A 12434-nucleotide genomic window follows, 5' to 3' on the forward strand; every position below is an offset into this window, starting at 1 on the left:
TTTAACACTGTGAGTATATTTCTCCATTCTTTCCTTGCTTGCATTGTATCCGACGAGAAGTCTGGTGCTAGCCTTCGTAGGTGTCTTTATGTGCCTCTCTTGCCAATCTTAGTATCTTTGTCTGTGGTTTTGGTCAACTTGTGTATAATGTTTTATGGAGAGGATCTTCTTGGATTTATTCTATTTGAGTTTCTTTTTATTTCCTGTGTCTGAATGTTTGAGTTCTTCTCTACAGCTATAAAGTTTTCTTTCAGTATTTTATGGAATAGAGTATCAATGCCCTTAGTTTATTCACTTTCTGGGATACCAATTATTTGTATGTTTGTATGTTTTCTGGTATCTAGTATTTCTTGTACATTATCCTCATTTTTCTTGGTTGTTTTCTCAGTATTTTCGATGTTTTTCTAGATTATTGATATTGTCTTTTACTTCTGAGATTTGATCTTCTGCCTGGTCTAACCTGGTTTTAATACTTTTGAGAGAGGATTTGTTTTCCAGTATTACAGCCTTTATATCTAATATTTATGTTTGGTTATTTTTTATTGTGTCCAATTATACTTTCATATTGTAGAAGGACTTCCTCATGTCTTGGAGCTCAATGTTTCTTTTCTCTTGCACCTCACAGAATTTTGTTATCATAAATATTCTAATTATTTTTAACATTTCATTAATAGCCTCTAACTTTGCCCTACTAGCAGTCAGTTACAGTGTTCCCTTGCTGGAGATGTATTACTTGATTCTCTCATCCTTGAAGCTCTTCTCTGATTTTTAATCATTGGATAATATATTCACTTTTGGCTAATTTGTTGGAGAAGGATTGTGTAACTGTGAGCTCATGTATTTCCCTTTTCTGTGAAATAATTCAGTGCTATTTTTTTCCTTTTGTTATGTCCTCCAGTGTAGTAATCACGGAGGTGTTTAGAAATTGGATTTATGAAAAGGAGCTTCACTCTTTTTACAACCTATACAATGAGAGGCAAATAATTCTCTAAATCTCACAATATTCAGATATTTAGCTACTATGCACCTAGACTTCTCTAGATAGTGGGTATGGGCTAAGCAGTAAAATAGGAAAGTAAGGTAAAGGAAAAAGAAAGTAGGATACAGAAATAGGGAAAAAAGCAAAGGAACAGGAATGAAAGAACTAGCACAAAAAGATGAGAAAAAAAAAAAAAAAACCAGAAAAAATGCTGCAGAAAATAAAGTTGAGTTATAAATGAAAAACTGCACGGCGTGCTTGCTCTGCCAAACGAAAAAGGCAGCAGAGACAGAGATGGAGATGCCTGCAAGGATTCTGTCCTGACTAGTACTAGGATCTGGAGTGGGAGCACCCTGGCTGAGGAGCTTCACAGTCATGAAGTTGAACCCAGAAAGGGCAGCAGAGGCAGCAATACTGTTATTTATTTATTTATATTTTTCTAGAGGTTTTTGCTATAGGGCACTTGTACTCACCAGAAAGACAGAGAGAGACAGAGAGACAGAATGCAAGAAATCACCCCCCAGGGGGATAGCCACACTGTAATCCCTTCTCCTCTCAGGATCTTGGGCACGCACGCACACACACCCAGCGAGGGTTTAAGCCCCTGGATTCAGGACTCAAACCATGGTCGACTACATGGGATTCCAGCAACATAGCCATTACACCAACTGCTGGTCCCTTAAAAAAATTTTTTTTTAATTTATTTTTGCAATGTTGTTATTATTTATTTATTTATTTATTTATTTTGGAGAGGTTTTTGCTATAGGGTGTGTGCGCTCACCAGACAGAGAGAGACAGAGAGACAGAAAGTGAGAAATCACCCCCCTGGGGGGATGGCCATGCTGCAATCCCTTCTCCTTCATTCTCCTCTCGGGATCTTGGGTATGCACACACACGCGCCCGGTGAGAGTTTTAAGCCACCAGGTCCAGGACTCAAATTGCGGTCAACTCCATGGGAGTCCAGTGACATAGCCATTACACTAACTGCTGGTCCCAACTTTTCTTCCTTTCTGACCCCTCTAGAACTAGATAATATTTGGGAGTGTTCTTATTTTGTAGCAAAAGGTTTATTTGTTATTATTTTTAAAAAGGCATAATGCTGATGGGTATGTTTAGTTTTCTTGTTCATTGTTGATGATAAGACAAATGTATGCATATATACATTAAATATATGCAATATTTTGTACATTAATTACACCTCAAAAGATTTTTAAGAGGAAACATGCATTCTTTTGTTAATTTCTTAACATTTCGTGAAGAGCATGTTTATCATGTGACAGATATTAAAATAAATGATTTATGACAGAATATGAACTTAAAGTGCTTGAATTTTAAAAAGGTAGTGGATATAGGCTAAGCAGTAAAATAAGAAAGTAAGGTAAAAGAAAAAGAAAGTAAGATACAGAAATGTTATATTTGGATATAACATTCTATGGAAACAATCACTAACTCTTATTGTTTATAAAACTGTTAAGTCTCTTCCTTTTCCAGATAGAAGCAATCTAAGTAATCTGTAGTCAAATCTGGGTGTCCATTTTTATAAAATTACGTACTTTTCTAAGCGACAACTTCAAATTAGCACAAAATGCAAATCTGATGTTATCATTGTTAGCACAAATAGTAATTAGATGGTAAACAAAAATTTCTGGGGTTAATATTTTATGTATAGTTATTATATTTACTTATTTTACTCACTAATTAGGACTCTTGTATTTGTCCTTTTCTGCTTATTTTCTCTATGGTCATTTATTATTTATATTTTATTGTCATGAATCTTTTTTGTTTTTATTACTTTTAAACATAATTATTTTATTTATTTTTTATTTATTAATTTATTTTTATTTGATCAGAGAGAGACAGACAGAGAGAGAAAGTGAGAAAACAAGCCACCAGGTCTGGGACTTTAACTGTGGTCAACTATGTGGGAGTGTCCAGTTCCTTAACAAACATTCCTCCTGCTGGTCCTCTATTTTATTATTTTTTAATCAAAGCAGACCTCCGGTGTGTGATAGTGAAATCAAAGCTAAAAACATATTTATAATTTCCGCAATAAACATCCCATTATGATGCATACCATTAATTTTGTTTTACTGATTTTTCTTTGATCTTTCTGGAATAACTATATACAGGATTAGGCAATGTCATTTTTTTTAGAATTATTTTATTTAACTTCATGCATTTATTTATTTATTTTAATTTGACCAAAGGCAGAATGAGAGAGAGAGAGAAAGAGAGAGAGACAGAAAGATAGAGAGGAAGAAAGCCACCAGTGCCAACACTTAAACTGCAGTCATCCATTTGGGGGTCCAATGCCCCTAACCACCACACCACCTGACAGCCCCAGCAATATCTTTTTTCCCATTCAATTGTAGTATCCATTGGGCATAAATATATTTTATGCATAATTATTGATTAAAATATATTTAGTTTAAAGTACAATATTTTTTGTAAATAAGACAGAATATTCTGACACTGTATGCATAATAAAACGTTTCATATTTTAAAATTTGACCACCATTTTTGCTTCCATTTGTTGTATGTATAGTAATGTCTAAAATTTTTTCTAAGAGTTATTATAGAATATTATGTGTAACCCATTTTTGTTCTTTTCATGATTATATGCAGGGATAGGGCCAGAGCATCACTATAGATAAAATAGCTGGAGTCAGATACGGCCATTATGTAAATTTGTATTGACATTTGATACATCAAGAGAAAACATGTCTAGATTTGACAATTTTAAACATATTTTTATGCTTTGCCCTGACTCTTTCCTTAGATATTTTACAATACGTTATTCCACATTAGAAAATGTTTTTCCTGATATAATTAAATATTTTAAATCTAAGTCTCCTATAACAGATTCTCTAAATAGATATAACTAATACAGATACTTATATCTAGTGTGTAAAACAAAATCACAACTCTTTATTTTACCTAATCCTTTTTTTTTTTTTTACAAAGGGCATGTACACTTTGCTGGAGAAAGACAGAGGGACAGAGATGGGTAAAGAAAGTAACCCTCCCCACAAGTGATGTTAACACCACAGTCTGTTCTCTATTTTTCCCGTTTTGGGGGGCAATTTGGGCACAAATGGACATGTGCATGGTGTGCTTTTCAAACTTCTGAGTCCAGAACTTGACTGTTCTGACTCCAGAACAGTTCAGCTATTTGGTATCCAGTAATGTTAACCACCAAATCACAGGCTGGCCCACTTGTGATACTGAAATGAAAATATGGTCATGATGTTGTATCTTAATAAAATACTTTCAAACTTATCAGGTGCCAAATGCATGTCCTAGTATGGAGGATGTTTACCTGCCAAGGAAGAAGCATAGTCTGATCTTCACCTTCTGGCGATCTTATTTCTATCTTCTGCACAAAAATCTTATGAAGGACTTGGGCCACCATATACACAGCATGATAGATAAAATTGTTAGAGTCAAACACAGTCATCATGTCCAAATAAAATGGTATAAACTCTAAGGATGAATTTGGTGGGCAGTCTCCAACTTTCATACATAGTGATCCAGCAAGTGAACAATGAAAAACATCAGTCCATAGTTCAGTCAATAAAATATCTTGTGGGTATTGATAAGGGTTGAGTGTCTTTAGAAAATGTTCAAAGCCAGGAATCTTTTTTTTCTGGTTTGAAAGTAAGAGGCTTCCATGGAAAAGGTATGGCATATGATCCACGACAAAAAACATGTCCCTCCAGTGTGCTGACCGGAGATTTTGCATGACCCATACCTTTCCCAAAATTAAATCGAATTTATTTGCCCATACCAGGTTCCAGACACTCCCTCTATCTCCATATATTATGTACACATTTGCAGATGAAACCCTGATCCTAGTCATATGATTGAAATCTAGCAGTGTTTCAGTACCAGTTGTGGCAGGGAGCTTTTCTGTAAAGTCCACACAGATACCTTTTTTTATCATCTCTGTCTTTAGATCCTGAAGGAAATGCTCTCCTTGGATATCATCAGATACGTAAAGTGCCACCCATGTCCAGCCAAACTGCAGCAACAACCAGATGATTCCATGGACCAGAAAGCTCTCCTTGGCGGCCATCTGATAAACTGATGAAAACTGACTTTTATCACTTAGGCTGGGATCAAAAGGACCATATGTGACCTAAATAAGGAAAGAAATAGCCTGATTTTTGCCTAAGGGGAGGTTGGGTTAGCTCCTCTTAAACAAGATGGAGATAATTCTCTACCTGATAAGACCACAGAAAGAAATATTGAGTGAAGAGAAAGTCTCCTGTAGAGATGGCTCTGTTTTCTCATTCTGGGCATTAGAAGACCGTTTTTCACTGAAAAACAGTTACTGAAGAAGGCACAAAATTTATGAACATGGTGCAATAAAAAAATGTTGATGATTCTGCCACATACGTGACTCATAGAACTCAAGTCCTTTCTCTACCATTTTTTAAGTGAATGTTTTTATTGAACTTTAGTTAAATAGTACACAAATCTTTAGTGCACAGCTTGATAAATATTTTAAAGTGAGCCACATATGTAACAGCACTTAGATCATGAACCAGAAAATTAGCATCATTACAGAGCCTTGTATGTAGTCCCTTCTAGTCCTTGTTGAGCTAAATAACCCACTTGTAAAACAACACATACAACATGGTTCCACCTACATAAATGTTCAAAACAGACAAAACTAAGTGGTGATTTGAATCATAATAGTGCTTACCTCGGAGAAGAGAGGTAGTGACTGAAAGAAGGTGCTGATTTCTGACACACACATAAGCTTTGCCTGTTCTGAACTTCATCTAAATGGGATCTATTTTTTTTTTCTAGTGAAGGCTACTGATGGATGTATATTATTTAGTTACTACTTTAACCTAAGATCATTCATTGTTTAGATTTTTAGCAAATTACTTTGGGTTTCCCAGGTATATAGGACCTGCAAATAATTTACTTCTTCCTTTTTAATTCTGTCTTTGTTTTGTTTCACTTTATTGGCTAAAACTCCCAATAAGATGTTAAGTAACTGAGGAGCTGAGTGTTTGTCTTGATCCTGACTATAGTTGGAAAGCCTCTTCTGTTTCAACAAGATGTTGGCTTTTGTACAGAGGCCCAATGTCAATAAATAAGTCAGCTAATTTATTAATTTTCTACTTAGTATTTATAAAACAAGTGCTCACTTCTACCAAATGCCTTTTCTGCAAAGATGGAGATAACCATATATTTTTCAACTCTATTAATAGGATTATTAATGGATTGCCTAATAGTAACTCATTCTTGCATTTCTATAATAAGCCTAATTGAGGCATAATCTGTTACCTTCTGAATGTGCTGTTTGATTATTTTTTGAAATAGTGTTAAAACTTACATTTATATTTGAGATTTGTTTATAATTTTTGGGGGGTACAATCTGTGTCAGGTTTTTGAGTCAATGTTAGTGCATTCACCTTAAAAAGTTAATTTGTGGGCTGTCAGGTGACATGGTGGTTGAGGGACTGGACTCCCCCACATGGCTGACTACAGTTTGAGTCCCAGATCTGGTGCCTTTCTTTCTCACTTTCGCTTTTTCTCTCTGTCTCTTTCTGGTCAAATTAATAATAATAATAATAATAATAATAAATTAAATTAAATAATTTTTAAATTTATAAAAATTAATTTGAGTTTTTTCTTTGGGGGGGCCTTTTTCTGAACCTGGAATTAAGTAACATTGAGATTATTTTATCTTAATTGTTGATAGAACTCTCTATGGCGCCATCTGGGACTGATACTTTTTTGGTAAAAGGGTTTTTTTTTTTTTTAACTAATTGTTTCTTCTATAGTAATTGGTTTTGATTTTTTGTATCTACTAGAGTGAATTTTGTCAATTTGGATTATTTTTAAGAGTGTGGAGGTTAAGGCTCTAGATCCCATATGACTAGCTCTGTGGTTCAAGTTCTTCTCTACCATTTAACATTAAATGCAAACTCCTACAAAAATATTTATTATACTGATTTTTTGGTACTATGGACTTATTTAATTTTTTATTTTTTTGAGAGGTTTTTGCTACATGGTGCATGCACTCGCAAGAAAGACCGAGAGAGACAGAGAGATAGAAAGAGAGAAATCACCCCGCAGGAGGCATGGCCAAACTGCAATCCCTTCTCCTCCATTCTCCTCTCAGGATCTTGGGCACGCATGCACATACACCCAGTATAAATTTAAGCCAACGAGTCTGGGACTCGAACTGTGGTTGGCTACATGGAAGTTCAGTGACATAGCCATTATGCTAACTGCTGGTCTTGGTACTGTGGACTTATTATCAGGGGATTACCTATATTGTTTTTAAAAACACAACCATTTACCCTCTCAAGTATTATTATAATTTTAAAATTTGCTAAAGGTCACGTGTCCTCACCAGAGAAACACAGAGAGGGAGAGAAGAAAAGTGAGATGGAAAGCTTCCAGAGATTTAGGAATTGAACTGTGGTTGGCCATCAGTGCCTTAACCATCATGCCACCTGCTAACATGGTAGTTAAACAGAAAGAAAAAGTCATTTCAAATTTTTTCAGAGCTCTAGGAACATTATTTACATGGTCTCTATATACCAGTGCAAGAGCATCTCAGCATGGCAACCAAAGTCCAAAATTTGTGTCTCTTGGCTTGACTAAGGACACTATCGCATGATTTGACCATATTTATTAATACTGTTCCCCCATTTAAAACGAATTGGAAAAACTCTCAAAACATGTTGGACTTCCTCTTTGAAATTGGTGTTTTTTAAATATAACTTTTCAAGAACATAATTATCTTAGGTTATATTATATATGTTTATCAGTATTGTCCCATGAAACTTGTTAGATGGTTTCCCTGGAAAGCATCTCTGAGGTGGAGGGCAGTGACGTGGAGAATATCTGGAAGTGCTTTCAAGAGTTTCACTTGCATGTATGTGAAGAAAACCAGAGGGAACTGGTAAAGTACAACAGATTAACTAAGCCACAGATAATTTGGTAGATCTCCAGTGCTGGAATGTTCTTTTATATTTGTCCCAAATTATAATCAGATTTCAAGGTATTTATAACTTCACATTGTATTGTCAGTGTCCTCTGAGTGTACCCTGATAATGTCCTATCGAATAATGGGGTAGTTCTCTGTGCTGTGTGCATTTTCTAAGAGGCACACACATCTTTGATTTTTCAGCAGTGGGCATTAGCCACCGACAGGAACCTGGGTTAAATATCTCAGATGCCACTGAGAGACCTACCTGTGCACTATTAATAATCTCATGACCTAGGGAATTTCCTGTGGTCTGTTTTCAACTCTCAAGTGATATGAAAACCCTGCTTACACATCTTTGCTCACATGTGAGAGAATTGCATTAGGAGGGACCAAAAAACATTATTCTCCAGAATTAACAACTACTCACCTGTGGGCTTTTGTAGAGCTCCAAAAGGGTTCCAATTTGGGCTGAAAATATTGGTGTACATCCTGTGATTATAGCAATAGATTGTTTCTGTGCCTGGCAGTTGTAGTTAGGCAGAGTTTGATTCATTCCAGAGAGCAAAAATAGAGTATTCTCTATGGTTCTTTGGTTATTGGGAAGTGCATTGTAGAGATAATAACCCAGGGAAAGGTTGGGAAGCAAATGGGAGCTCTTGTTGATCTCCTCAATGGCAAAGAGAAAGGCCAACACATTTTGAAAGTGTTTCCAATTCCTCCTAAACAGGGGTACAGTTGTAAATATGGTCAAATCATGTGATTCATGGTAAATTCCTTAACCAAGGCAAGAGACACACAATTTAGACTTTGGCTCCCATGCAGAGATATTCTTACAATTGTATATGGAGCTGTAGGAAATAATGTTTCCAGAGCTCTGGAAAACTTCGAAATGATTTTTTTCTTCTGTTTAAGGAAATTGTATCCAAGCAACTAAGAGAGATTTTCAATAATTGTGAGTGGGATAAGGTCTCATTTAGCTGGGTGATAATGCTGTCACCTGAACAAGGTTCATTTTAATGGAGGATTATTCATTTATGAAGACAACAAAGAATGTTTTGTTCATTATATGAATAAAGAGCACATTAAAAAATCATTTGCATGGGGGGCAGCAGATGGCATAGCAATTACATTGTTGGACTCTCACATGATGACCACAGTTTGAGTCCCAGACCCAGTGACATAAAATTTATGTCAGGCTTGTGTGTGCATGTCCATGATCCTGGAGGAGAATGGAGGAGAGGTTTTGCAATATGGCCATTTACCCTAGGGGAGTGATCTCTCACTATCTCTGTCTCTCTCTCTAATGACTGCATATGCCCTAAAGCAAAGATCTCTTAAAAATTATATATTGGTAAATTATAGGTATGTATATTTATAAAATAAAAGTATTCTAGAATTTTTTAAATATAATGTGGATTAATTAAATTAAGGTATATTACATGGACATCCCCTCAAATATTTCTTATTTTCTATAATAACAACATTAGAAATTATACTTTTTTAGGAAGAAATATTTGTTTAAATTTACACTAAATCACTCTACATCTTTATATTGTACAGCATGTTTTTTTTTTTTTTCCAGCATGAATACAGTGCTCACTAGTCAAAATAATGTACTTTCTTAGCAATATTGAAACAAACAGTGTTTGGGGCCACAGGTGGTGTAGTGATTAAGGGACTATCACTATACATAACCAATTGCATTTCAAGTCCTGGACACAACAGCTTAAAAATTGTGCAAGCCATGTGTGTATGTATGCCCCAAATCCTGAGAGGAGCCTGGAGGATGAGGGATTGTGGTATGTCCATCCCTCATGGGTAGATGACTTCTCATTTTTTCTCTCTCTTATGAGTTCATGGGCCCTATGATAAATCCCTTTAAAAAAAATGGTGTGCAATTACTCACTACATTCACCATGCTTAAACTCAACTTTATAAGCCCTTCTACAATGAGGTGTTGCCCAAACGTCATCTTTTTTCTACTTAGGTTTAGAAAACACATGCAGGCATTTATTTTCCCTGTGCTCAGAAATATTTCAATAGAACTAAATTTCCAGTTTTTTAATCACTTTGCAGAATTTTTCTCCAAAACATATTCATTTCAGACTTTTTATATACTTTCTTGCACTATTGTATCATTTTACAAATAAAATGGTTTAGTAAAAAAATACATATATTGTATTTAATCAGAGTACATCTATACAATATAGAAAATGTTTTTTCCCAGTACGAATACAATGTATATCCAAATAATATCAGGAGGTGGGTGCGCTGATGAGAAGAGCCCTACAAAACTAGTCCCAAGTTTCTGAATGAGTGGGTTCAGCTTAAGCATCTGGGAGCACCAAGCAGATAGAGTGCTACAAGTACCAAAGTAGCCTCAGGAGATGTGTGTGTATACACAGCAGAAGAGGCCTGCCAAAACCAGGCCCAAGTGCCCAAGTAGATTAGTTGAGCCCAGGGATTAGGGAGCACCAGGCAGATGAAGTTGTGTAGATTCCAAGAAAATCCTGGGATGTGTTCAGATAATTCTTATAGTTTTCTTGGGGCCAGCAGGTGGTGTACTGTTTAAGGCACTATATTTCCACGTGGTTGACTGGGTTTTGAGTCCGTAACTCAATGGCTTGAAACATGTGCATACCTAAAACTCCAAGAGCAAAATGGAGAAGAAGGGATTGCGTATGGCCATTGCACCTAGGAGGTGATTTCTCACTTTCTGTGTTTCTGTCTCTTTCTATCTCACAGATGAGCACATGTGCCTTTATAGCAAAAATCTCTAGAAACAAACAAAAAATTTTTCTGATCCTCTAATTTTACCTTTTACTTTTGTGAATAGGTTTTACAGTTCTATTTCTAAACATTATATCTTATTCCACTGATTTCTTTGTCTATCTTCATAGAAAACAACACTACCTGTATTACTCAAGATTTACAAAGTTGGAATAAAATTTGTGAGAGAGTTTCCCATTTTATTCTGAGGTCCAAATTTTATAACGTACGCTTTATACCATAAAGTTTAGTAAACAACATCTGTAAAGCAATCTATATTCGTAGCTTTGAGTTGTATAGTCAACACACTAACAATTCTAACTTAAATGCTTATGTTTTCTCCACATTTTTGATAAAAATTTTGTAGGTCAAAGGACTTAAAGTGTGATAGGTTTAAACTTTTTCAAAACAAAAATAAACTAGCCAACTTAACACTGATATTGTTATAGTAATCCATTGGTGAATAAAATTTCTCATTATAAAGGAAAATCAGCAATGAATGAGAAAAAAATGTTTAAAAGTAAATAAAATGTTAATTCACCACTCCTGTCTTATAATGATTAAAACAAAAACACTGGGCATTGCACAACTTTCAATAGGTAATGTGCGGGATCTAGTTAGCTTACACAAAGTCAGTTCTTATAGGAATAAAAATATCCTCTAGCACCATGTAAGAACTTTTCTTTTCCCCACTGGGATGACTTGTGGCCTTGGTCAAGGATTGGTTAGCTCAAACTATAAAAGTATTGGTGGAAAACAGAGGAAACTTTTGGAGACATCAAAGTAGGTGAAAATTTTAAAAATAAGATCTCCAAAGAACTGGCAATAATCCCAAATTAGACAAGTGTGAATACATCAGGCTAAAGAGCTTTTTCACAGCAAAAGAAACTGAAATTAGAATGAAGGGAAAGTTGGAACTAGCAGTTGGCATAATGGCTATGTCACTGAATCCCATGTAACTGACCACTGTTCAAGTCCTGGACTCAGTGGCTTAAACTCATGCCAGGCATGTGTGCATGTGTGCCTAAGATCCTGAGAGGAGAATGGAGGAGAAGGGATTGTGGTGTGGCGATTATTTCTCTCTTTCTGTCTTTCTCTGTCTTTCTGGCAAGTGCATGAACTCTATAGCAAAAAACCTCTCCAAAAAAAAAAAAAAAAAGAATGAATGAATGAAGACTCCCGACTGTCTGGGCTCCCCACTGTCTGGGCTCCAACTACCCAATAGGAGACTCGGGCCTAATCTCAGCAGACCTCTTTTGCGGAATGCACCCCCACCTTCCCAGGTTATTTGAACTTGTGGCACTCCAACCTGTGCACTGTGCTGTGTACAGCATGTGATTCAATCCTCTCCACTAGGTCATGTTTCCTTAGCTTGTTCCCACCATATCAAGCACTAAAAATTTGACAAAAGAGTCAACCAACTGATGTTACCTGTATAAGTATAATCAGCTCTGATTTGCAAGAAACAGCCCTGTAATAGGAAAACATCTGGAAACCAAGGTTAAAATTTCCTCTTCCAATACTACAGGATCTACTTCAATAAGTAGAATAAAGTAAATTCTTTAATAGATGACCAAAAACCAGTGCAGAGCTTGAAGACATTAGAAAATGAGGGGTAAACTCTTTCAAAAAAAAGAAAATGAGGGGTAAACTCTTTGCCACTAACCCCTCATCAATAATGTACAGTACAAAGATATTCACAGAAATGTCAAAAAAATTTTTGAACAT

General features: G+C 35.6%; 1 protein-coding gene across 1 annotated transcript in view; it reads right to left on the minus strand.

The window, feature by feature from the left end:
- Positions 1–11637, minus strand: part of LOC102470846 (vomeronasal type-2 receptor 116) — a 23576-nt gene extending 11939 nt beyond the window's left edge. The window contains exons 1-3 of the mRNA XM_027767686.1: positions 11544–11637; positions 8365–8669; positions 4299–5117 (exon numbers count right to left, since the gene is read on the minus strand). Of these exons, the coding sequence (XP_027623487.1) occupies positions 4299–5117; positions 8365–8669; positions 11544–11637 (1218 nt within the window). The remainder of the gene's footprint in view (positions 1–4298; positions 5118–8364; positions 8670–11543) is intronic.
- Between the last annotated feature and the right edge of the window lie 797 nt (positions 11638–12434).

The sequence above is a fragment of the Tupaia chinensis genome, unplaced genomic scaffold (assembly GCF_000334495.1).
Source record: "Tupaia chinensis unplaced genomic scaffold, TupChi_1.0 Scaffold144455_1, whole genome shotgun sequence".
Lineage (NCBI taxonomy): Eukaryota > Metazoa > Chordata > Mammalia > Scandentia > Tupaiidae > Tupaia > Tupaia belangeri.